This window comes from Penicillium diatomitis (assembly GCF_028827545.1).
Source record: "Penicillium diatomitis strain IBT 30728 chromosome Unknown utg000005l_segment0_segment0, whole genome shotgun sequence".
NCBI classification, from domain to species: Eukaryota; Fungi; Ascomycota; class Eurotiomycetes; order Eurotiales; family Aspergillaceae; genus Penicillium; species Penicillium diatomitis.
In genome coordinates, this window is record NW_026623177.1 from 89210 (window position 1) to 114173 (window position 24964).

Here is a 24964-nt window from a genome sequence, read left to right on the forward strand (position 1 = left end):
AAGACAGTGCAAATCTTGCGATTTGCTCTTTTGATCCCGATCGACCAAGAATGCTGGCAGCGGAAAGTTTTAAAGTCATTTCTGCCTTACAAAAGTCGACCGATACACAAATGGAGAATGTCGCGAGAATGCGTTCACCTCGTTTACATGTTCCTTGGAAGTCTACAGTCCAATACTAGGCAACCAACGTGTCTCTGACAATTATCTCGGGTCCGTCTATGGGGATCGCGCACTATTCTTCAAGAACAAATTGCTCCCAGATCGCGCTCCCTGACATCATGGGCTCATCCGTGACTATAGATCCTCCCTCGCTCGCCTGTAAACACGAACTATCTTGTTCGTTTGCCGCAGAGCTCCCCTCATAAATCTCGCCGGTGATGTGTCCAGCCCACCGAAAGTAGTACTCACCGTCGCCGGCGATCCGAGTCCCGGAAACATTGGCCCTCAGCCAACCGTCAGCTCCCAAGTTGAAGGCGAGGTGAAATCCATCGGGCACATCCCCTGCCTTTGGTGGATATCGCGCACTTGTGCCAGAGCTCCCGATCGGACGGACTCTGACAGAGTCTGTCTGACAAGATGAAGCTATGACGGTCCCATTGCGCGCCACATAGCTGCTCACATACTCCCTGTGTTGAGGATCATTCAAGGCCAGGTAGCTGAACCAAACAACGGAATATGACCCCAATTGGCCATGACCCCAGTACCAGCTTGACACGGATGCAACGAAAGGTCGATCGGACCAGTTCTGGGAGATTGTTGGATTGTCAGCATCTTACATTCTACGAAACGAGACAATTTTCAAAAAAAAAAAAAAAAAAAAGAAAAGAAAAAAAAAGGGCAGATCCCTCACCTTGTCATGGTATGCTGGGCCTTGGAATTGCAGACGCGAGCCCACAACCGTGATATCTGCACTTCCGGCGGCATCAGGTACGAGAGCAGCCCATCCTACGTGAGGTGCAACTTCCAGAGTGCTGATATTGGCAGTAACTCCGCAGGGTAGATGCGGCTCTAGTGTCTAGGAAAAGGGTCAGTGATGGCTCACAGATTTGGTCAGACAGGTTTCCACATTGACGGGGGCCGAGTTATCGCCAAAAACATAGCCATGATGCGGACTCCACTCACCGAGGTCAATGAGAATTCGCCCAAGACCTGAAGCTTGTCCGATGAGACCATAACCTTGGTATACCTGGATGAATCAGTATTGGTCGAGGTCCAACTGAAGCCTGTCGATGACCAATTCCCAACTCCAGATATACCGGTTCCATCCGTTCCCGGCTCTTGAACTGTCGCGATCGTTGCAGGCACGTAATCCTCAAAGACGGTTCCATTTGAGAAAGACACCCAGAGATAGGCAATCAGCACGGAGCTTTCGTTCGTTGGCAGCCACGGAAATGCATTTGCAGTGGATGTGAAAAAGGTCACTGTGACTGTTTCTCGGGGGTCATTGGTGGAAACAATATCAAAGTACCACCAGTCGAAAACGGAGGAGTTGATCATGCTCAACTGGGGGGCGTCGAGGATGGATACGCTCTCGACGCTCAGTTGAGGGGTTGGTGTTGACATGTTGAATCTGGCGTCGGCGACTCCATTTTGAACCTTTGGAGGGATGGTGAATATCTTGGGATCTCGTGAGGCAGTGCCCGTGCAAAGGGTAGATTTGGATTCGGGATTTGACAGAGTTTCCAGTTCCGGAGCGCTTTCAGACGAGACTTTCAGAGATGGTGGAGCATTGATATGGGTACCATATGCACATGTGATTGACAACATGTGGATCAATTGGCTGAGAAACCAAACGCCAGTTGGGGACTGCAGCTGGGTTGAAGGACGCATCGTGCTCGGGTACTTGGGGGAGGAATAGGTAGATGATAGTAACAATACTTCGTTCTGAGCGAGGACTTCCACTTGAACGGCACCTGCATGCCCGTCACGCTCACGAGAAGGTGACTCTCGATTTCGGACGACCGCACAATCACGGGCGTTCGGCTTCCCTAGAAATACAACCCAATATAAATGCCACGGTCAAAGGGGGTAAGATCATCGCACTTGAATGCCTGGATATCTAGATAGGCAGTCGGAACCAAGGTTCAGGTCGTGAAAGGACGAGATTTATCTGGATGGATGAAAAAGAGGCGCAGCTCAAATAAACCTAATCAGATTCACAGAGAATGAAGGATCTTTGGAAGCTAGGGAGATCAATATATAAATCATCGAGTATTTGATCTGGAGCCCCTCGACGCATTCAAAGCCCCTAGGATCGCTCCATGTCGTCGTCAAGACTGAAGGAGCCCGACGCTGCGGGCGGGTATTTGCATCAAGAGACCCGAGACCCGAGACCCGACTGTCACATGGATTGTTGCAATTGAGACAGCGTCGGCTTGAAAGTACATTAGATTGATATCTGTGGTACGAGGAAAAAAAATGCAATGCACCGACATCGACACTCATGCATGTGATTCAAGCACCACATCCTAGATGGATACATAGAGAGACCAGACCGACTAATCCAAGACCACATGGCCCACTCCCGAGACGGACGATCCAGTGTGGACCGTTGATCGATCATCCTCTCCACATCAACCGAGTCAGCCAGCGCCTCGCTGCAGTCTCGCGTGAAACCTCGTGAATACCTAGAGACTGCAGAAACAACACCATGAGGCGTGCTTCAATCCAAGTATACTAGTGTAGGTGGCCCAGCCTCTGGTTTCGGTCTTGGAAATGGTACATACCTGAATCAGCTGTCTGACTTTGACAAGACCAGTCGCGACTCACACCACCCTTTCTGCTGGACCTGAACCTGAACCTGAACCTAAACCTGAACCTAAACCTAGACCTGAACCTGCATGTGGCAAACCATGTGGGCGGTGGACCTGCCCACATGGCGATTCCCCGCTTTATTGAAAGTGAAAGTAATTGCGTTTGGGACATCGAGTTCTAGACTGTTGATCGCCTCAAGTGTTGGAGGAGTGGGAGGGGGGGGTTTCTTTTTCATCTTCATATTTGAGACTCTAATAGGGTGAAGCCGGGTTCGAAGCATGGGCAAGAAGTCTACATCCTGTCGGGCGAGGAAAAGGTCACAAATCCAAATGCCGTCAGCATAACTCAGAGTTGCTATATACGATCGAGGTCTCGTCGCTCTCACGGATCACCCCTATCAAGTCAAGAATCAAATCGGCAAAGCTCGCTGGTGAGTATCATATCCCCAAAGCTGGAAAAAGAGAAAAAAAAAAAAGTAACACACATAAACCGACAACCACACACTGATCAAGAACCAATACACACGTCGCACGTCACACGTCAGGCTAAAGTAACAACACGGCGCATCCCAGAAAACAATAACCAGGCAGACCAAACCCTGGAATCAAATCAGTGGCTCATAACAACAGGTCGAACGACACATCAACTCCACACACAGGAATAACAACAAAAAATGGTCAAGCCCAATCCCAATGATGCCCGAATCACACACCTTTTTCGCCGGAGAGAGTATCAACATGTCGGAAAAAAAAGAAATCAGTTGGAGGCAGACCGTTTCCCGGTGATCCGGATTATCATCAAAAGAGGAAATGTAGGGGGGGAAGAAAAGAGGAATAGAGACAGAGAGATAGGGAAAAGCAATTGAGACAGAAGAAGAAACAAAAATAGTAAGAAATCGGCACATAGGCCATCCGGATGCAATATCCACATAGACTCGTAGCCCTTTGCGAGTCCGCTGTTCAGATATACAAAGTGGCATCCTCTTTTCCCAGAGAGGTCCCAAGGGGGAAAAAGAAAAAGGAGCCCATCAGCGGCACTCGAACGGTCGAAGAGGCCTGGCTCACCGAGCCAGAGATGGTGCCTCCCTCCGTGTAGGGACTCAATTACGGCCGTTGGCCAACGGGCTCAAGTCGTCGCCAGAACCCTCGATCTTCAGAGTGCCATTCTCACCGGTCAATGCGCCGTTGGAATCCGACGCGGTAGCCGTGCCGCACCCTTTCACCAAAATATGCCTCTGAGAATGATCTCGTCAGTAAAATGTCGCAAACCGTCTTTCATGTCCACGTAGGAAGGGGAAAATGGAAAGGGGGGGGGGGGGAAAGACAAAGTCGGGAGGGCTTACCTTCAGAGCATCTTTGCGCGAGAAGCTCTTATCGCAATGGGCACAAGGGAACGGTTTGACGGCGAGATGAATTCGCTTGTGACGCTTGAGATCATGATTTCGATTGAAGCTTTGAGGGCACTGGTCACACTTGAAGGGTCGGTCGGCCACCGGGCCCGGCATTCCATGGTGAGAGGCGGAGTGTGCCCCGTAGAGATGTTGTGTGTTGGCCAGATGGCCACTGTTGAACCCGGGCAAGACGCCCGACGGCATGCCACCCATCATAGAGAGGGGGCTATTGGGACTGTGGACATTGGACATGACCGGCCCGGACATGGCGGGGAGAGAATAGGACGGCCACGGCTGACGTGGATATGGCACGGGCGGCTGTCCCCCGGGACTCTGGAGGGGCATGCGCGCGCCAGGGTGCATACCCGGATGGCCATGTCCTCCGAGAGGATTGGGTCCCGCATACAGAGGAGAATACCCGGTATGCTGACCGGGTGAAGCGTACATGGAGTGGACCTTGGAGTTATAGGGGTCGTTGGAAGGTAAGGACGCAGCAGACGCAGTATGATTTGGCTGATAGAGGCCTAAAGTCACGGGGTGTGGGCCCGAGGCCAAGGTCGAGGTGGACGGTGCCGGCAGCGCCTGGGAGAAGGACGCCATGGGCGGGGCCTCATAGGGCTGAGAGAGGCCATCGGTGGTGGGGGGGAAGTCACCGACCCTGACCGATGGAGACTCGACGGGGAGAACGAACTGCGGCCCGAGTAAATCGCATTGGCCGTGGGCGCCCACTGACCGGGACCACCCCCCGGTGCACCGTAGGGTGTTGTGCCGGGCCAATATGCCGGCGAGATCTCTGACGCGACCCCCGAGGAAGGCGGGAGAGAGTGCGAGACCGATCCATGATCGGCCGATTGGTTGGTCGCTGGCGGCGTCAGTAGATTGCCGACGCTGACATTGGTGGGAGCGTGCGATATGGGCGGTTGACTCGTATGGGGGGCTGAGTCTGATATTTCAGCGCCGTACCGGCGAGGCCAAAGGGCGGCGGGGGGAGTTCAAAGCTGGGCAGCGTGGGGGCGGCCGGGCGACGCGAATTGAGGGGCTGCGAGCTGAGGCCCTCGAGGGAGGTGCCCATGCCTGGGCCGGGCACGGCGGGGACGGCGAGGGCGGTCATGTGGGCAGGGTCGCGGGGGCCCGGGGGGTAGACGTCGGACACGGGCTGAGACGGTTGCACTGATGACGGGAGAGGTGCAGCGAACGAGTTCAGCGAGGAGTACGACCAATCTCGATTGCCCAGGTTGGCCCCCGAAGGGCTCGACGGATCCAGGAGGGGCAAACGACGGATCGCTGGAAGTCGCGATCGAGAGAGAGCAGGCGGAGTCGGGGGAAGACTCTCTTGTGGACCGACTGTTGCGAAGATGCCGGGGACGGTGCCGAGGTACTGATCGGGGAGTAGATAGGCCCGGTGGGTTGGAACCCCGAATCAGTCAAGGCTTGGCAGTGAAGGAGATTTACTCCGCAGGTGGAAGTCACGCAAGAGTCCGGTGTATGAAAGGCGAACGGTTGAGGAAGCACTGGCGTGAGGGCGGGCAGGATACGATCACCACTGGAGGTAAAAGTTGCACGGCAGTTCCAAAGGATCCAACGGCGAGTCGGGCAACGAGCAACAGATACTTGTTAATTCGGCGTGGAGCACCAACTCCTGAAGGTGAGCGCTTGAAGTGAGAAAGAGGAGAGGATTTTCCACCGAAAGAGAGAGAGAGAGAGAGAGAGAGAGAGAGAGAGAGAGAGAGAGAGAGAGAGAGAGAGAGAGAGAGAGGGAGATAGAGAGAGAGGGAGATAGAGAGGAGAGAAACTAGGGCCGAGGATATCGCGAAGGGTGCATGATCTCTAGGTCGGATAAGTCGCGCGGCTCTGGGTGATATTCGGATGGAGGCGATCGACCGCTGCAAGATCCCACTCGAATAAGACCACCGAGATTTAGCAGGATGGATGCGAGATGTGGAAGCTTGACCGCAGGAGGAGGAGGAGGTGGTGGTGGTGGAAGCAGAAGAAGAGGAGAAAAGCGGGCAACACCGTTGTCTGCCGATGGGAAGCGTATACCGAAGGTTCGGGCGAAGCTTTCCACACTACGGCCGTTGGGGGATCAAATTCTCCGAGAGCCCACGGTGAGGTATGCGCGGAGATGCAGCAGATGAACCAGAAGGGAGACACCGGTGCGGATCAAGGTGTCGACGAGGGGGAGATTCACCGACCAATGCAGGAGAGAGAAGAGAAAGGAAGAGGAGAATCTGGTGAGATGGGATCGAGGCTCTGCGGTTTGGAGGCGCGAGGAGAAGAGAGCTGGACAGGGCAGCACCGACACTGGGGATCACCGAGTAAGTGAGTGGGGGGGGGGGGGGGGGGGGGGGGGGGAGAAAAGAAAGATAAGCCGTGGCGTTGAGGAGGCGCAGAAGCGCGGGGACGGGGGCAGACAGGAAATTATAAGTAGAAAAGGAATTGGGGTCAACAGATGGGTTGGAATTACGGGCATCGGAGGACCGACCGAGATTCTCAGCGTTGAGGGTTTTGAAGGATTATTATTATTGTCGTGTATTGGGGGGGGGGGGAAGAGGGGAGGGGAGAGGAATCACGATCGAATCATGTGAACGAAGTGTGGTAGAATTGAATATTATTTTACTTTTCTTTTTTGGGGGGGTGCAGTTGTCTCTGGACGAAAAAAGACCGCCGTTCGAGACCGCGTCCCCCGAACGAGAGAGACAGAGAGAGAGAGAGGAAGAGAGGAATCGTTAAAGGCCCCGTCGCAAAGAGCGGGCCCGGGAGAGAGTTTTGGGCATGGGATTTATTGGGTGAATGGGGAGGGGACTGAGAGTAGGAGAGGTGGGGGGGGAACGAGACCAGGAATGGAAAGCAGATGGTGGTCAAGGTCCAGAGGGAGGAGATGCTCGAATGAGCAGACAGGAAACGGAGGTACATACTGTAGGAAAATGTAAAAATGGACAAAAATCAATCATGATGGACGGCGAGCGAGAGGGCGAGCGAGGGCGAGAAAGAGAGAAAGAGAGAGGCTGAAGGATCTCGTGGTCCCCAATGAGGACTAGTCTCCCGGAAAAAGCAACCTGGAAGCAGGCCAGTTGGGATGCGATGCAGGCAAAGTAGTCACTCAGAAGGGAAGACGGTCGTGATCGAATCATCAGCGGTCCCATGGGCCGCCTCCCATGCACCATCGCCTCGCAGGGACAGGAGCCTCTCCGACAGGACCGTTTGTAAGGAGAAGGGTGGACTACTGGACATTGGACACTCAACACTGGACACTGGACACAATTTCAGAAAGATACGAGTACTGCTGGTACAGACTCCGGACTCCTTCACGCGGAAGGGCAGATAGAACGAGGGAATCCGGAGGGACAGACAGAGAGAGAGAGAGAGAGAGAGAGAGGGTGAAAAGTTACGCAGGCTGTACAGGAGATCTCGATACCCATGAAAGTGAGAGAAACGCTGTACTCCTACGACTATTGACGCGAGAAAGACACCAAGGGAGAGAGGATTCGGCGGAAACGATGGGACTCAATTTCCCGAAGGAGAGAATCAAAAAACAAACCAAAAAGAAAAAGAGGAAAAATCCGGAAGAGAATTGGAAAAGGGAGAAAAGAAAAGCAAAGAAAGGCCGGAGAAAAGAGGAAGTCAGAAAGAGATTGGGTCGACAGCAGACTGGCAGACCCGGTCCGGCAGCCCAGTAGACCCGAGGTGAGAACAAGCGAGCATCGCTCAGGGCTCAGGGGAACGAAGCACCAAGGCGACGAAGGAGACGAAAGAGACGAAGACGAAGGCCCTTTGTGGAACGGTAGGGCGGATGGAGCGCAGACTGCAGAGTGCACACTTGCAGAGAGGAGGCACTCCACTGCTCCAGTAGTCCAGAGAGGCGAGTCCTGGATGGTGCGTGAAGAGGGTCACCTGGTGGTGGACAATTCGCATCGACCATCGCAAGGAGGGCATGGAGATCCATTTCTGTCGCCTCAAGATGCATTTGCTAGCGTCCAGTGGTTCACCATCCTGCACCGTGGAGTTGGACAACTTTGGAAATGGAAATTGACGGTACGTCTGGTACAATACCGTCTTACAAGTTACGACTACTATCCCGAGACGACCCTCACAGGAAATAGACGAGGACGAGACTTCGAGGGGTGCGCGGAGAGAGCGCCAACGGTACTGAACCCCCAGCCTCTGAACGGATACGCCCGAGGTCGCACAGGAGGACCCGACGCGACTTAATCTGAGGACCTCGCGCTGGTTGGTGCGGGAAAATTTAGACTAGCAGGGCTCCACGAGACCGGGGACTAGAGCGTAGGTCGCCGGTTCACAGAGGCTCAGAGCCCTTCAGCCAAGGAAGCCGGGAGACGCAGGGTTGTTGGATTTTGGGGGGGACCAGGCGGCGTGAGGAGATGGAGAAGACGAGGAGAGAAGTTGAGAAGAAGCTCATGACTGATGCAGATTCAGAGACGACATTCCCTGCCAGCGACAGTCGCCGGGAGTGGATTCCCGGAGTGATCCCTGAGATGATGCGGAAAAAAAGAACGGGTCTGACGAGTCCCATCTCGCCTCCCACAGACCGAGGGGAGGCGCAATGTACTTCTATAATATTGACTGTGTAGTCAGAGTACCGAGTTAGTAGTACCTTACTCACTAGAGTCACTACCGACTAACTACTCGATAATCTACTAGTACTAGTCATCACCTCAGTCAGTACCTAGCGTACTTAGTACCCACTATACAATATCACAGGTATCATGTGCAAAAAGGTCCAGTCCAGTCAGCCCCCTCGACGAAGGCAGCTAGCACTGAGGCTGTAAGTGAATAAAGTACCCCAACAGTCCAACGAGCCTCTAATCACATGCACTACACGAACAGTATGAACTATGAATATGAACTATGAACTAGGTATGAAGTTGATGCACACGCTGTCATGATCAGTCTTTCCAAGCGACCACCCATATCTGGCACCGGAGCCATGATCCATCGGGTCCCTCGTGTCGTCCGTCCCAGCAGAACGGAGCACCCGAAGGAATGGGCCCCAACGAGGAGGGCGCCGTGAGGCGTGGCCTTGACCAGCACCCAGATGGGACCCCCAAGGGGGTCCCTCATTGGTACAGCCGGAATTAAGGAAAGATGGGGACGGGACATGAGCCACAATCGTGTGGTACAGACTACAGAGTACAGACCGAGATGCATCGATGGCATCGAGGCGTCATTGCATACAAGAACTCGATGCCAGACGACTACTGTACCTTAATGCCCGGGGATTCGGCAATGGCCACCCTCTAGTATCTCGTCTCTACAGTACTGAGTACACGGATCAGTTCACACTCAACCCGACAGAGCCGACTTTTACCAGTCTGGTCATGACCGCCATTCTTTAGCTCGTCTCCAATATGCCATTCCCGGTGGCCTTTGCAGTTGATCGAGTATGCAGGAGTCACCGGTGTCCCATTCAAGGGTTGGTTCCGTACAAACAACAGACAATAGACATACAACCCGGACTGCGGTGGTGTGACTGGTATATGGATGAGTCAATTACTAGCCCGGTCGGGACCTGCGGTCATCTCGGCTGAACATTCTTTTTCCTCTTTCTTTTTGCCTTACCTCCCTCTCCCCCTTTGTTTTGGGGGGGTTTTTTTTCTCTTCTTTCCCCTTTTCCCCTGCTGTTGTTCATCCCGTCCCCATTCGATCAAGAGCCATCGCCTCGACTGCCTTGGATTCTCGGACCACGGGGCCAGCCGAAAGGGGCAATCTGCAAAAGACCGCAGCACAACCCCACCCGCGCAAAGGACTAGAGATCTGGGCGAGACCCGGCGAAAGGGTCAAATTATTTCACCCGCGGGACCATGTTAAGAGGATGATGACAGTGACAGAAGTATATCCCATCGAGCATGATTATGGTACTGCAAAAGGGTGTTCTGACCTTGCACTCAATCCCGAAAAAAAAAAAAAAAAAAAAAAGTCCATTGTCAGTAGATGCAAACCTGCACAAAGGAGAATCTAATGGAGTAGGAAGGGCTAGGACCCGGAGGAATCGAGAATACTGTATGTAAATCCTAAATCGTCGATATGTAGACGAAGACAAGAAAAAATGCCCTCCCCAGCAAATGCCAGATGGACACGCCAGGACCCATGGACGAGCCACGGGTCCACGAGGGCCTGGCCGGCTGGCCGACCGGGAGGGCCCATTGGAAAGGGAAAGTCGATCAGACACACAACGGCGTGGGCGTACAACAACGCAATCTTGTCAAGATAACTCCAGTTGCTTATTTTCCCGGGAGCCAAATCTCACATCCACAAAAGCCCGTGATTGTGTTCAGTTCACACTTTCACAGGATATCTGCCACGGCACTGCTGGATCCCCAATCCATCTTCATCTCGACCAAGGTCCATGAAGTTAAGACAGAGGAAAGATGGTCACGTCATCATCTCTCCATTTCATCCGTAGTTGATGATCGAGGGAAGTGGTTCGAGTTGTGGTGGAAAGCCCGAACGGGCCAAACCCCTCCAAGATGCGGTTGGAAAAGGGATTGATCGGATGATATCTCGTGCAATGGCGGGTCGTGATAATTCCAAACTGGGAACAATCAGAGGATTTTCGAGGAAGAATTTTCGGGTTGTTGTTCATGGGATGGACGAGAATCGGCCAAACTAAGAGACCGACTGGAACCTTGAATAGATTAGAGCGCCACGCCGGCTGCCCACACTTCAGCCGACCGCATAGCTCGCGACAATAGACTTCGCATAAGGTTAACAACTTTATTGAGAACCCTCTAGAAACCGGAAGTCATATGAATCAGATCACGACAACCCAAGTCCATCAGATCTGGCAAAACTATCCATCTCTGTCGGTCACGGCTTGTTCTGATTACTTCGATGCGATCGGATTGATAGAAACGGCTAGAAGGATTGAGCTTTGGAAGCAAGAGGCCCATGAGAATGGAAGCATCATTACATATACCAGTTTCAACCGGAGAAATTAGCAAGTGCGTACATTCAATTTTGTATATGTATCAGGGACCTACCAATTGTTGTATGGCTGTATTGCAGCATGAACAATCGTAGTACGACTCATCGTACTCTAAACAAAAGCATAGGAGGAAAAATAGCGCGTATGTGTATTGCGTAGTGGTGTCTAGCGTCCTTGACAGTAAATCTTTAGCTTGTCCAGTGTGTCCAGTTGTCAACAGTTGACGACGGGCAAAGATGCGCAGCACTACGGGTGGAAACGCGATGGACCTCTGCTGCGACGGGTTCATCGATCAGCTCCACATCTGCAAGAACCGCTCGAAAAGGGCGAGAATCTCACAAGTCACCTGAGCTCGTGCAGAGGCTAGAAGTCCGACGGCTGTAGCGCCGAGACTAACAGGTGATCGAGACTCTAGGCTCCCTCGACACGCTACTTCAATAGTTGCACACTTCATGCGCCGTAAAAGATCACTACTACTACTACTACTACTACTACTACTACTACTACTACTACTACTACTACTACTACTACTACTACTACTACTACTACTACTACTACTACTACTATACCTGCACTAGTAGTCTTACTGAGTAATACTTTACTACTGCTAGTAGTTCAGCACGTTGAGTACCAACTTACCAACCACCCTCTGAATATTTGCTGTAGTCCTCTGCTTAGGGGCTGTGGTGATTCTGTAAATCTCGGCGAACCACACATCCTTGTGACCGCGCGCGAGATGGAGGGGCGACAACGTGGTTGACAGCACTTCTCCAAGTTCTTCTCCTCCACCTCCACCACCGAACCCCCAATCAGGCTTTCAGCTTACCGCAACGGAATGGTCCAGTCTAGTTCTCAGAGACTCCAGTCAAAAGCGTCAGAAGAACCCTCCTCCACTGTCAAGAGAAAACCGGATCCAGTAACGGTCGACTGGTCAAAAGTCTTGCTCGGCTGAAGGTAGAAGCTTGGCGCTGTCGGGTACCAGAGTTGACTGGCTTTTTGCCCCACTGCATGCGTAATTCTGCTATTTGATTGCACAATCATCCTCCTTTATACAGGTGACCCTTCAGTCTGTCAAGAAGTACCCCCAGATATACTCAATGTCTCTCAACTCCTCACCAGAGTCACTCTTACTAAAGTCACTGCCCAGTACTCAGGAAGTGGCTTTGTGCATTCCAATCTTGCCGAGCCGACAAGCTCGATCCCCTTCCGGCAAGGCCGTGGGCAACTAAGCTCTCGGAAAGAAGATGAAACCTAATGCTCAAAGTTCGCGATTCAGCCTCGACGCCCACATCTGCAAAAAGGCCGTCTCGACCAAAAAGCACTTGCCTATCGGTGATCATACCGAGTCGCATGGGCCGATGGGTTTCAATACGTCAACAGAAGAACGAGAGCCTGGGAGGAGCCAAGCAGGATTTCACCAAGTCCTATTGTAAAATTAAACGGTGTTTAGTGTTTACTAAACACACCCAGGCTTTCCTCATCGTCGGCCGATGGATGTGCATGACCCGTCGTGGATCTTTCTCGATTCAACCTCAATCCATAACCAGCGTTGCAATGGATGGCTGAACGCACGCCTTCCATCGACCGGGAGACCTGGCTAGACACATGTTCTGCAAAACTTGGGGCCCCAACCCCCAAGACAGGTGCTCCAACTTAACCGGTGGCTTCCTCTGACGTAGAAGCCCTCTTCGACACACCGGATGACTCTCACATCCTGACGGGAGCTTCCATGGAAATTCAGCAACTGAGATTCCCTGTGTGGCTGTGTGACTGTGTGCGGGTCCGGTAATGAGCCCTGGTAAGGAGTCCAAGGACTCAAGGCGTACCATACAAAAGGGTCTTATCCGAACTCTTGACCTTCGAATCACATGACAATATGTCTTGCAGATTCCCTGCTCGATCATGTACAAGAGAGGGCTTGCAAAATCCAGACCCGCACATGGTCAGACGGAACTCGTCAACTTTATTTTTTTTTTTCTCTCAAGGTGTATCTTGCGTTTTTGGCTCGCTCCTTGCGCCATGAATGGGCTACCGATCTGGACGGCAGACCCCAAACCCATGAACCGCAGATGAGCAATCGTAGATGAACACTCGCCGAGTGTCAGGGAGAGTCCGCTGTACTCGACATGTTGATGATCAGTCACTAGCACTCCTTGCGTGTGGGTTCGAACGCTAGGCACGATTATGATTGATAGATCGTGGTGATGAAAAGCCTCTATCTGGCAAAGAGGGTCTCGCGAAAGGCACTAGCCACAGGCCAATGGGCTAGTCAAGTTCGCGCGCCGATTGCCTCCAGATTGGAGGGACAATGCTACCCGAGACAATTAAGTTGGGTTGTCGTCAAGCCCGGGCATCTTTATCCGGAGCTAATGTCTGTTTTAGGCAATCCCTGGCCGTCTTTGAACGATGAGGATGTAGAGTTGGTCAGTTATACCCTTTAGTTTCATACTTGATAACTTAATAGTTGTACTGTACCTGTACAGTACAGTGCAATTACACCCCCTGTGGGCCTGTACAGAAACCAGGAGGATGAAAATACCTACCAGGCCACCAGGCTATCACTAGTAGAGGTATCAACAGAGGCAAAGTAAATTTATTTTTCGCCGACGGCACATCTCTCACCCCTGTTTGCCTGGTCTTACTGCCAGGGAAGCTGACCATGCTGCTCGCATAGGTCTGACTCCTGGCAAAGAGGACCTGGTTCAGACTGTGCTGTCACTGCTGACTGCTGTCACCGGTGGGGGACCTCCTGTGCTCAGTGCTATATACTTCGCATGTTGTCCTGTTGAAAACTTGAATCTCGTTTTGGCCACGGGCAGAACCGTGATTTGGCGTTGCGCCTCCGGAATCTCTAAATGGGCTTGGACCAAGGAAAAAGGAAATTGAAGGCTCCACTTTTACTTAATAGTGTAAGACTAAGTGTCCGGTTCAATCTGGGGCCTCAGGTGGCGGTCACGCAGACCGTGGATTCGGATTTGCTGCCCAATCTTACGGCCTCGCCTACTGTCTGAATCTCTGAGATGACTGGACCCGCTGAATATCTCGTTTTGTACCCTGGTGAATTGAGTGAAAGATGAGAGACGGCGGGATGATAGCTACCTGTAGTCTTACACTACTACTGTAAGACTGTAGGATATGATGAAGGCGATGGTATCTCGGTGCCTTTTGAGTGCAGCGCCTAACTCTACTTACATAGTAGTCCTACTGTCCTATCAGTGAAGGACTGCATGACTGTAGTAATGGTGTCCATCAATTATGATCGAGTCCCTTTTCTCCCACTAATGCACCTCGCACTCACACGATACGAGATGCCTTGCCCGTCCCGTTGTCTGTCTTGGGGTCGGACTTTGCAGAACGGTAGCAGACAAGCGAGCACATTCCAGTCTGATTGGGTCCCGCAACTCGTGAGTCCAGAGTCAGACTCTGTCTCTCCCGCACTTTGCAGCCCAAAGCGGTCAAGCCAAATCTATCTCTGTCTAGTGTCTACACGTGCCCTGGTCCGTTCGCCTCAATCTGAACCGTTTTCCGTTCATTCCAGAGTCGTCGACCCTGCATGGACATTGGACGGATGCCGAAAGCAAGGTCATCGTCCGATTGTTTCAATACAAGACAGCTTCTATATACATGCTGCGAGTCTGCCAGATAGATCACATCATCATCCTCTCTCTTGGTATCTCGTATACGTCGAGAGTGGGCGGGGCCAAGAAATAACCTATCTTTCACCCAATTCCCTCCCCCTCCCCCCTCCTCCCCTGGACCTTTAGCCGAGCACATCAGCGCAGAAGGAAACCTTGGCCGAGACGAGCGTCCCGCACCCTTTCTAGCGAGCATCTACCCCTACGTCGCGATTTTCCTCGACTGACAGAGAGGAGCGGAGATTGGTACACCGAGCAAACTAGCTTCTGCCCGTGTTCCGCGTCTAATCCCAATGAAGTCCTGTCCACGCGCACAGGAACCTTGTCTCGCTTAACCTCTTGGGATGAAGGGGGGCGGAGGGAACCAACTACATTATCCTTGAGTCCTTGACCGCTAGTGGCTTGACCTTATCTTTGAGAGATTCGAACCGGGACCTTTTTTTTTTTTTTTTTTTAAAAAAAAAAGGGAAAAAAAAAGGAAAAAAAAAGGTGTGCGGCTGCAGCTGCAGGCTTGAATTGACCATTTAGGCTACATGCATCCTGCCACTTTCGGCTGGCTTTTCTACCCTTGAAGACTAGTCACCAGATCGGAGGCCCAAGAGTCCGCATCTGGTTAGCGGGCAAGATGAAAAGCTCGCTTTCATCTGTTTTGATGTGATATGTTATGAGACAATGAGGAATCGTCGATGACACCAGCTGTTCGGAACCGATGCACGGATGGCTCTCTGACAGCTGGGGTAGAGGCGCCCAGAAACCTTGCAACAAGGACTCTCTGCGCCGTGGGCTGACTCTTGCGGTAGGCAAAGGCGTCGGGTACCGGAGTGCGATCACGCATGTCCGTCGGCTTTTGTACAAGTCGTTATGTCCCTTGTCTTTGACCCCCGAAGGACTGGATCGTGTCTCATGTTGACTGCAGACAAGTTGACAGAGGAAGGCAATGGTGTGACTTTTTGCTGCGAGAGCGCCGTGTGGCCGCTGGTCCCGAGACTGGTGGCAAAAACCTTGACCACGAGGTCCGTCACTGTTTCGCTGCTCGGGCCAAATTTGGGGCAAGAGTGGAGGTTGGAAGCGCCCTGACCGCGATTCCAGATGCGTGGCTTCCTCTATGCAACGGAAATGCTTTCCCATTCCAGGCGATCCCGGACATGCAGTGATGACTGATGGGAAGAGTTTGTACACAACCTCCATTATCGCTGAGGATGCCCTGCCTCCCCCCAAATTGGGAAACTCAGATCAACTACGTACTTGAAAAAAAAAAAGGTCGTCAGTCTCGCCAACGAAGAGTCAGTTAGTTACATATGTTTGCGGGGCGGGTGAGATGAGGTCCGTGGCTTCTGATGGAGGTCAGCTGACTGGGTGCTCAACATGAGAGTAGGTTCGGTAGGTGAATCTCAGAGAGGATGGATACCTCGAGGCTTTTCGGTAGTCCTACTGTATGAATGAAAAAAGGCAGGTGGTTGGGAGTGGAGCGGGACTGGTAGCGATTAGGACTAGTAGTGTCTCGACTCTGGAATGCTCATCAAAGGATTAGCCGGAGAGAGAATAACCTCCAGCCCGAGGTGAGTGTCACTGTCAGCCACCTTAGTTGGCAAGGAGGATCATCACATATTTTTAGGGTATGTTACGGTATGCCTCATTGTCTAGGGTCTACAAGATTCTCACGTACCTAGGGAACATATGTTGTTGATTGCTGCGGGGAGTTCTCAAGCAACACTGTGACGGATTCAAGGTTGGACGTTGATCATTCAGGGGAATGCCGCCTAGTAACGCCGAACTCATATCCAGGTATCCCATTCTTGGCTATCGTCAAACATTTGGAGGGTTCCTCATTCGCAGCGCTAGAGTGCTAGAGTGAGGGTCCAACCAAACGCGGACCTATTGTAGGTAAAACCGAGTAATGGATCTTGACCACAGGGGACAAGTCTGGCGTCTTCCCCTGAAATCCATTCGTTTCAGCCTCCGTGTCATAAACAGCCAGAAATCAAGCCAGGGAGAAGTGACAAAGCTTATCGAATGGGCACGCCAGTGAATCGATTGATATAGATTGAGATATGAAGATTGTTCTCAATGTTGATCGATCCGTATGGCGCGCTTGCACTTGACGTTCTGGATCGTTGGCAACGGGTTCTTCTTAGACATGGCTTGTGCCTCTCTCTAGAGTCCTCGAGAGTCTCGAGTGCACACCTCCAAATCCATACACAAGACGATCGACCCCGTGGTTGAACGTTCATATCTCCTCTGACATGAATGTACCTGTCTCCGCAGAGGATCCGCACTTTCCTCCTTCCCAAGTTCCCACTACTCATGGCTTTTCTTTGTCTCCCCAACCCACACGATCGACCGCCGTCGGCTGGTGCCGATGTGGCTTGCGGGTTTGGGCGTTTGGGCGTTCCCCAAGGGCAAGCCATGCGCCGCGTCGGTCCATGACCGAATGATGATCTCCATCGAAGTCAAGCCAGATCCTCTTCTCCACCAGATTGCAGACACGTCTGTTCCTGTTCCAGTCGCCTGGGCCATGGTCTCTCTACGGAAGGGGCTGATCAGCATTCGGGAGATCTACATGCCAAACAGTCAAGCCAAGTCCCGCGGACGCTTGTGTGTGTATGGCTCACGGCCCAGCGATGCGACTGAGCGTGCCGAAGTTCCGAGTCTGGTGGATCAACAAAGCCTCCACGCCGACGATCCGTCCGACGTGCTGTCTCACCGCTGAGGTGATCGATAGCCTTCACAGACCACAGCGTACAGACGGGCCAGGACTCTTGTTCTCTCACTCCGTTGGGCCGGTCGATCTTGTCAGTGATTCGTGGGGATCGCGGCGATCTCAAGACCGTTGGAGTGGACTCACCGTCCGGGGGTTGAAATAATGACGAAGAGCTTATCTCGGCTGAGCATTCGACAATCGACAGTATGCGAGGAGTCCCTGAACATCGCCATTCTCTTTCACCCGAGTGGGCTAATTGTTCAAGCCAGACGCCGATCTGAAGGCGATCTGACCAAGTGCTGTTCCCTACAGTTGTCACAGTCGCATTGTTGAGCAACATCGTTTGTACCCCTGTTCTTGCTCAGCATGTGCGCACTGAGCAGCAGCTCTTGGATAGAGATTATAGGGTTGCTTACACATCTTTGGAAGGGCGGTAGGTGTCCACATTGAGCCACGGGGCCTCCAGTTTACTCGCTCTTGTAACCTCCAGCTTATGGACGGCGTCAGCCCTGAAAATCACCAAGCTGTTGTTCAATCGACTATGAAGAGACCGGTGATCCTTTTCGACGGCTTTCTACGGCCTGCGTCGAGGGATGCATGACCATACGTCGCGACTGCCCAACATCATGGTTGACGCAGGGGATCTCAAGTGCTGTACATGCCCGATAATTGATACATCCATTGCGATTCTCGATGGATCTTAGTTGTCCCGGTGTCGGACCGGGAGCCCTGTACAGGATACAGTTGCACACTGTATAGCTCATTCACGATGGGGGAATTATCTACAAACTACAATACAAAACTACAAATAAGGCCTCGATCATTACCCGCTTGGGTCATGACAACATCAATTGATGTCGTCGGAGGAGGATCCGACGTCAGGGATGATGTTACAACATAGTGCGCATGTCTCAATTCCCGCCCGTTCCATCGAAACGGAATGCAATCTGCACGTTGTCGGCTTTGGAACTCCATCCCTCTTGATTGACCCTGAAAGCAAAGACCCCTGGAGACCGACGGGGGTCTCGAAAAGCTTGGGCGGGATGGACAAGCCCCACCAAACCACAAGCTTAACCCCAGAATTAGGAGGACGCTTGCGTCGCGAATTTGCTACGATGGAGGTGAATCAGCACCCCCACAAAGCATATCAGACCGCCTTACAGATCAATGGAGTCAATTGCATTCGCTCCGAGGACCCTGCGTGGTGATCACATGGCGCCTCCAATGATTCCAAGTCGCCGAGGAGCGAGTTCTGTTGCTGTTGGGGAAAGAAACCTCGCTGTCTTTCGGAGGCTCTCACGACGAGATGACGTCGCCTGGAGCGGGGGAACCCGATTTCCACTCGATCCCATCCCGTCATCGTCATGCCCTGCCGGAGCACCCACGGTGTATCCGCTTCTCTCTTGCTTGTTTGCTCCGAGTCTTCTTAAATACAACCGGTGTCTCCCACATCATTGACACAGTTCTTTCTTTCTCAATCACTCTGCGTCTTCTGGCCACCAAGCAGCAATATTCGAGCCATCAGCAATCTTAATCTCGCCAATCGACAAGCTCCCGTACGGAACTCTCGGCAAAAATGTCTGGAATCAGTAAAGCTTGTTGCTCGTCAGTTCAGCCCTCTATAACCAGCCATACGGTTGGTGGCACCGTGGAAGAACCCCCTGCTTATGGACTGTGCACAGTATCCCTCCCGTCGTGACCAAGGGCTACCAAGCCAAAGGCACCTATCAGACCATCAATGGCATGAAAACCTGTACGTGATGACTCTGCATGATCTAGCGCAGCGCGGCCCTCGTGTCGGAATGGACGAGGCATCAAAGTGAACCGGGAGGGGCGGGAAAAAAACCCCCAATTCTCAGAGAACTAACCGACGCCCATTACAGATGTTACTGGGCCCGAGTCGGCGACTAAGGCTATCCTGGTAGTATACGGTACGTTTCTTTGCCTCACAGCCATTAGGACGGATGGACCGTCCTTGCAAGAATGAGCACTAATTGACCACGGACCTCAGACATCTTTGGCTTCTTTGAGCAAACCCTCCAGGGTGCCGACATTCTGTCCACCTCCAATGAGAACAAGTACCGGGTCTTCATGCCGGACTTTTTCGACGGCAAGCCCGCTGATATCTCCTGGTACCCTCCATCTACCGATGAGCACAAGCAGAAGCTCGGTGACTTTTTCAACAACCAGGCCGCTCCCCCCAAGACCTTGTCCCGCATCCCAGACGTCGTTGCCGAGGCCAACAAGCAGGCGCCCGGAGGTGCCTTCTCATCATGGTCGATCTTGGGCTTCTGCTGGGGCGGCAAGATTGCTGCACTGTCCGTCGGGGCGGATAACAGGTTGTTCAAGGCCGGTGCTCAGGCGCACCCGGCCATGGTCGACCCCAACGATGCCAAGGAGGTCTCTGTTCCTTTCGCCGTGCTGGCCTCCAAGGATGAACCTGCAAAGGATGTGAAGGCCTTTGAGGAGAACCTGAAGGTCCCCAAGCTGGTGGAGACTTTCCCAACTCAAATCCATGGCTTCATGGCGGCTCGCTCGAACTTGGAGGATCCCGAGGTTCGGAAGGAGTACGAGCGTGGCTACAAACTGGTGCTGGAATTCTTCCACCAGCACGCATAAGGCTGCCGGCTCGCTATGATGGATTCGTCGTACCAGGCAATCTTGTAATGAAATAATGTTTAAAATCTCTTGTGTGCGTTCACTACGGGTGTATATTTGTAACCCCAGTAATGGATTTTTTAATCATGTCATCGTAGACGTGGGAGAGCCAGTTGAGTAAACAGGCTTGGGCTTGGGCTCCTTCAGCAACTTCGATCTGCCACGTGGCCTGTGACCTACTGCAGCGAGACCAACAGCACTACAGTACGGCCTTTTCTCACGGTCGCAAGTGGTGATCTCATGTACTTTTTGCCTGATTGAGGCATAAAAAGCATCAAGCTACATCAGAAATCGTCTCGCTCAGAGTTAAACGCCGCTGAGAGGCTGATTGTCTCAAACATATCCTGTCGAGTTCTCACATGCATTCATCTCAACCTGGTCGACCACGAGTATCGGACAAAATTCGGGTTCTCCGCTCTTACCCGTGTTGCCGTCGTATCCACCGACCCAGCAGACGTCAACCTCCCCAAAGAAGATCGATGATCCGCAGCGATGCCGAGTACTCCGAGGAAATCCATGCGAGGCTCATATTTGAAGCAGAGCAGTCCCCTGGGTTTCACAGGCCATTGAAAATTCCATTTCGGTCGTCGTGGGGCTTCTGTAGCGTGAAGAAGCGCGAATCAACCCTTGGCTAGGAGGCGCTCGATCACGAACGACTTCCCGATGTCATTCCACCTGGGCCGCCGCCGGTCGCAAACCGATGCGACCAGCAAGCCCGACAACAACTCGCCAAGTCCATCGCCCGATCGCAACTCGTCCCAAAACTCACTTTCCAATGAAGTGCGAGAGTTTCATCCATTTCGAAGATTTTTCCGCAAACGCAGCGGGAGTGCGTCGTCGGCCGATTCGAGAGATGTCTCGGTATGCAGATCTGGGCTGCCCCAGATTCATCACGAGCAGGTGCTAACTACGTCTCCATAGAGCCTCAACAGGACCGTCCAACACACCACCCAGGATCTTGCCGTAGGGAGACAGAAACCCGAACTGCGTCGAAGCCACTCAGAAGAGTCTGTGCGAAGCCAATCTTCAGGACACGATGGCCCAAAATGCCCGTCAGCGGCCGCCCACAATGAGCCAAAGCAACCGGCAAACATCCAAGATTACCTAGATTATCGACTGGAAAAAGCGGGCTTGCCCGATGATAGCAACGGTCCACAATCTCTTTCGGATGCCAAATCGATGTTGACAAAGAAGGACGTCAAGGCACTTCTTTCGGGCGCACCGCATTTCATGCTCGAACGTGGCAAGCATGGCCGCTGGTACCCTCAAGTGATTTTTCCATGGGATGAGCATAACCTCTCAATCCAGCGTATGATGGACCGGAAGCCCTTGGCACATGCTTCGTTCACACTGTGTACGCTACATACTCATCTTCCTGTGCCCGACGACTGGGCCGTCAAAGGTGGTGTTCCTATACCGGTGCACGACTGGCGTCGTTCCGGGGCGGCGAAGAGGGCGACGTTTGACGTCGGAATCTTCGAGGTTCCAAACATGCTGGGTAACAATGGCAGAGAGCCCGGTACCATCGGGTTTCGAAACTTCCTCGAGCTGTCAATTGCCGATATTCTACGGTATACAGGCCCGGAGGAACCCCGACCGTTTCCCGGTAGGGAGAACATCTCCGCCCTCCCGGCCACGGAGGCCTTTGAGTTGATGGACCACTACGACAAACCCTATTCTCAATGCCTCAGTGGTGTGGTCTTTGACCGCCAGGAACTCATCAAGGAAGGTCCATCGGGCTGGAGGCGAATTGGGGTACGGGACATCAACTTGCGCTTTCTGGTCCATCGCCTCGACCAATTGCGCCAATTGCGCCAGGACCTTCTCCTGCAGGGGTCAAACATCACCATCTTAGACGTGGAGTCACCGCACGAACTACATCACATATTGCATACGCATTTCCTTCACCCGCGGCCCCCTCCTGCGGATTTGCTCGCTGGTCACCCACAAGGTCTGAAATCGCAGATCAAGACCATTGCGACAGTGCTTGCCACACCTGGTGCATGGGTAGACTTTAGTGTACCCGAGTGGCGATTACGAGCGGGTCAGATATTATGGGAGGCCTCTTCGCATAGCGACGGAGATAGTCCCGAGGCGAATAATTGGGGTCCGGAGAGATCGAAGCAACCCTGGATCAATTCTGGCATGGAGCGCAAGTGGCTACTCGTCCAGGTTCTCTTGGCGGCTGAACTGCTATTCCGCCTCGACGCATTTGTGCGCGGTGGTCTGCTTCAGAATCCTCATGAGGGAGCCATGACAGCGCCCGAGTTGCAGCGATTTGACCAGTTGTGCGAAGGGAAAGTCAACTGGGACCTCAATTTAGCTCGCCGCTTTCTCGACAACCTGGACATCAGCTCCGAGCCCGAGTCTTCATCCACCTCGCCCACGGACCAACAGACTGGCTCGTCGCCTGTTCACCGGGATAAGTCGCCCTTGAAGCCCCGTCGTTTCTCTCTATTCGATTCCATCACCCGTCGCATCTCCTCCACCCAAGGTAGCGACCTGAAATCACCCTGGGACTGTCATATCAGTTCGCCTTATATCCGCCTGCAGCTCGAGGGTCTTTATGTCTTTGCAGAGAATATTGGGTGGCCTAATGTGGATGCTCTAAGAGATCATTTCCAGAGACTCTGCTCAAGCGGCCAGGAAATCTTTGACCCTCAGCTCGAGAGGCTTGAGCCACGCGACCAAGGGAATAATTCCGACAAGTACGCCACGGTATCTGGAGAGAACAAGGATCTGTACGGCCGCAGCCGATGTCGACGCTATGTCCGGCTGCGTAGTCTATCTGGGGAGTCTCACGGATCGAATGGCCTTGAGCGCATTGGTTGGCTATCTCGAAGCTGGCTATCAGGGCTCGTCTTACCGGGAGAAGCAATCTGCCATTTGCTCATCGGCACTCTTTTGGAGAATGATGGACAGGCAATTGAAAAATTAGGACCTGTGGCAAATCTCTACGGCGGTTTCATTTACAAAGGTCGTAGCTACTGGAGCAAGGCCAGCATTGTCGGACGGGTGCTATCTTGCCTCCAGGGTGCGCAGACTTGCATGGGATGGGTTGGTTGTAGCGTCTTGCCGTGTGAGGAATCAACGACGACACCCTTGGCCGACGGATGGTTTGAGGTACCCATGCAAAAGGCTCCCCGAGGTGCTGGAAAGTCACGCATCAAGCAGGGAGGAAAGTTGGCAATGGAGTCCACACCACTGGGAACTGGCGACATCACCGCCAGTTCGTTTACGCTGCCAGTTGATCCGCTGATGGATGACCATGAGACCGAGGTCCAGATGACTCAATTGAGCTTACTTGCTCGGACATGTCAACAGGGCAGCATCACAGAATGTGAGCAGGCCACGATGACATTTTCAATGACCGATACGAGAACGAACTCCTCCACCACGATCTCCTATCCCCTCAAATATCATGTGCGCTTCGTTTCCGCCCATCCCTGTCAACGACCACACGCCTTCACCGTGTGTCGACCAGAAGACTCTATCAGATCCCACGCTCATGAACCAGAGCCTCCTTCTCCCGACCCTGGTCCGCTCCGGCGTCTACCGGGTCACCCACTTCACCAATCGTACCGCTACGAATATGTGAAACTCGACTCAATACCAGACCAGCTCTCGCTGGATGAGAGCCAGCCTATTCTCATTATCGACGCGCGTGGATGTCGATCCAAGGAGGCCTTTGTTCGCGCCTGGTGTGCGTCTGCAGGCTGCCATGCCTTGATTGGCCGAGTAGGAAAGACGTGTGTGGCGTGCTGTGTTCGAGAGGCCAGGGCGCTCGACATTCGCGTGGTAGTCAGAGTGGGACAGTGAGCGCCAACGCAGGGATTGAAATCCTTCGATCATCCGGCAAGGCTGTGGCGAGGATGAGCTGCTCTTTGGATTGAGTCACGGACAATCCGCGATCTTTATGTATGCGGACACGATGACACCTCCCATGCATGACTTTCTGCACGCGCAAAGTTGTCGATGGTCAGGACGCATGGGTATGACCCGCATCGAAGTGAATCGGCCGAGTCGGCCGACACTGAACATCACGATCTTATACGAACTTGAATCATGACGACCTGTGGAGGTCCTGGAGTGGTTGGCATTTTCTGATATCACGATCCTCTTCTTGCATGACTGAATGTTAATGGATAATCATTCTTTATTCATGCGCAAAGTTGTGCGAACTAGATGACCGCCAAGTGTCACTGCAGAGAGCGGAGAGGGTAGACTGTAGACTGTAGAGTCGTGCAGTACTGATACTACAGAGTCTGTCGTACAGACTGATTCATCCAGGTGTAGCCTCCAAACCCCAGTACCAAAGAGTACAACCCACAAAGCACGTCAGCTCGTGTGATACCAAGGTACATCGAAAGTACCCGGTATCCAACTACACCTACCTGGGTAGCACATCAAGCAATACACGTGATCGTGGAACTTCTGTGCGCCGGTCCAGTCCACCGCAATCGCTCCTCTTAACTTTGGGGCTATTATCAAGCATCACGTAATCTGCTTTAACTTTTGCACTAGAGTTAGTTCCCTCGACTGTGAACGCAAGCCGAGTCCCGACGATCACGATGGATTTGGAAGTCCTGCTGAACACCGTCAGACGCAGTTTTGACGCCTGGACGTACAGTATCTATGCATTCGAGGGCACGGTGCACGAGATCAAGTATAGTTATACAGTCTACACGCTACAGTCACTACAGTGTATACCTATCTCTCAGAAGGGAATGTCTCCAGAGTCCTTACAGGTACCGAGGAGCTGATCTCTCCAGTCGAGCAAGAAGGTCCCTGACATGCTGGATGAGCAGTGCAGCCCAGGCCGAGGAGCTTGACTAACCGACTCTCTTGGCGAGACGGAGACGCACTTGGATGTGCAGTGCACT

At 52.7% G+C, this 24964-nt stretch overlaps 8 protein-coding genes across 8 annotated transcripts; 6 read left to right on the forward strand and 2 right to left on the reverse strand.

Annotated features, from left to right (window-relative positions):
• Positions 1 to 232: 232 nt before the first annotated feature.
• On the reverse strand, positions 233 to 1830 carry N7539_004704 (uncharacterized protein; the record flags this gene model as incomplete). The annotated part of the gene is made up of 3 exons (XM_056934306.1): positions 233 to 745; positions 851 to 1015; positions 1123 to 1830. The coding sequence occupies 3 exons, from the start codon at positions 1828 to 1830 to the stop codon at positions 233 to 235; spliced, it is 1386 nt and encodes a 461-aa protein (XP_056789500.1).
• Positions 1831 to 3853: 2023 nt separating this feature from the next.
• N7539_004705 (putative C2H2 finger domain protein) lies at positions 3854 to 5255 on the reverse strand (the record flags this gene model as incomplete). The annotated part of the gene is made up of 3 exons (XM_056934307.1): positions 3854 to 3988; positions 4097 to 4872; positions 5108 to 5255. The coding sequence occupies 3 exons, from the start codon at positions 5253 to 5255 to the stop codon at positions 3854 to 3856; spliced, it is 1059 nt and encodes a 352-aa protein (XP_056789501.1).
• Positions 5256 to 6080: 825 nt separating this feature from the next.
• Positions 6081 to 6467, forward strand: N7539_004706 (uncharacterized protein; the record flags this gene model as incomplete). Its single annotated transcript, XM_056934308.1, has 1 exon — positions 6081 to 6467. The coding sequence occupies one exon, from the start codon at positions 6081 to 6083 to the stop codon at positions 6465 to 6467; it is 387 nt and encodes a 128-aa protein (XP_056789502.1).
• Positions 6468 to 15583: 9116 nt separating this feature from the next.
• On the forward strand, positions 15584 to 15876 carry N7539_004707 (uncharacterized protein; the record flags this gene model as incomplete). The annotated part of the gene is made up of 2 exons (XM_056934309.1): positions 15584 to 15662; positions 15683 to 15876. The coding sequence occupies 2 exons, from the start codon at positions 15584 to 15586 to the stop codon at positions 15874 to 15876; spliced, it is 273 nt and encodes a 90-aa protein (XP_056789503.1).
• Positions 15877 to 17081: 1205 nt separating this feature from the next.
• On the forward strand, positions 17082 to 17432 carry N7539_004708 (uncharacterized protein; the record flags this gene model as incomplete). The annotated part of the gene is made up of 1 exon (XM_056934310.1): positions 17082 to 17432. The coding sequence occupies one exon, from the start codon at positions 17082 to 17084 to the stop codon at positions 17430 to 17432; it is 351 nt and encodes a 116-aa protein (XP_056789504.1).
• Positions 17433 to 18277: 845 nt separating this feature from the next.
• N7539_004709 (uncharacterized protein) lies at positions 18278 to 18631 on the forward strand (the record flags this gene model as incomplete). The annotated part of the gene is made up of 1 exon (XM_056934311.1): positions 18278 to 18631. One exon carries the CDS (start codon positions 18278 to 18280, stop codon positions 18629 to 18631), a length of 354 nt encoding a protein of 117 aa, XP_056789505.1.
• Positions 18632 to 18999: 368 nt separating this feature from the next.
• Positions 19000 to 20042, forward strand: N7539_004710 (dienelactone hydrolase family protein; the record flags this gene model as incomplete). The annotated part of the gene is made up of 4 exons (XM_056934312.1): positions 19000 to 19028; positions 19106 to 19176; positions 19307 to 19354; positions 19435 to 20042. The coding sequence occupies 4 exons, from the start codon at positions 19000 to 19002 to the stop codon at positions 20040 to 20042; spliced, it is 756 nt and encodes a 251-aa protein (XP_056789506.1).
• A 702-nt stretch (positions 20043 to 20744) lies between these two features.
• On the forward strand, positions 20745 to 23900 carry N7539_004711 (uncharacterized protein; the record flags this gene model as incomplete). The annotated part of the gene is made up of 2 exons (XM_056934313.1): positions 20745 to 20942; positions 21003 to 23900. 2 exons carry the CDS (start codon positions 20745 to 20747, stop codon positions 23898 to 23900), a joined length of 3096 nt encoding a protein of 1031 aa, XP_056789507.1.
• Between the last annotated feature and the right edge of the window lie 1064 nt (positions 23901 to 24964).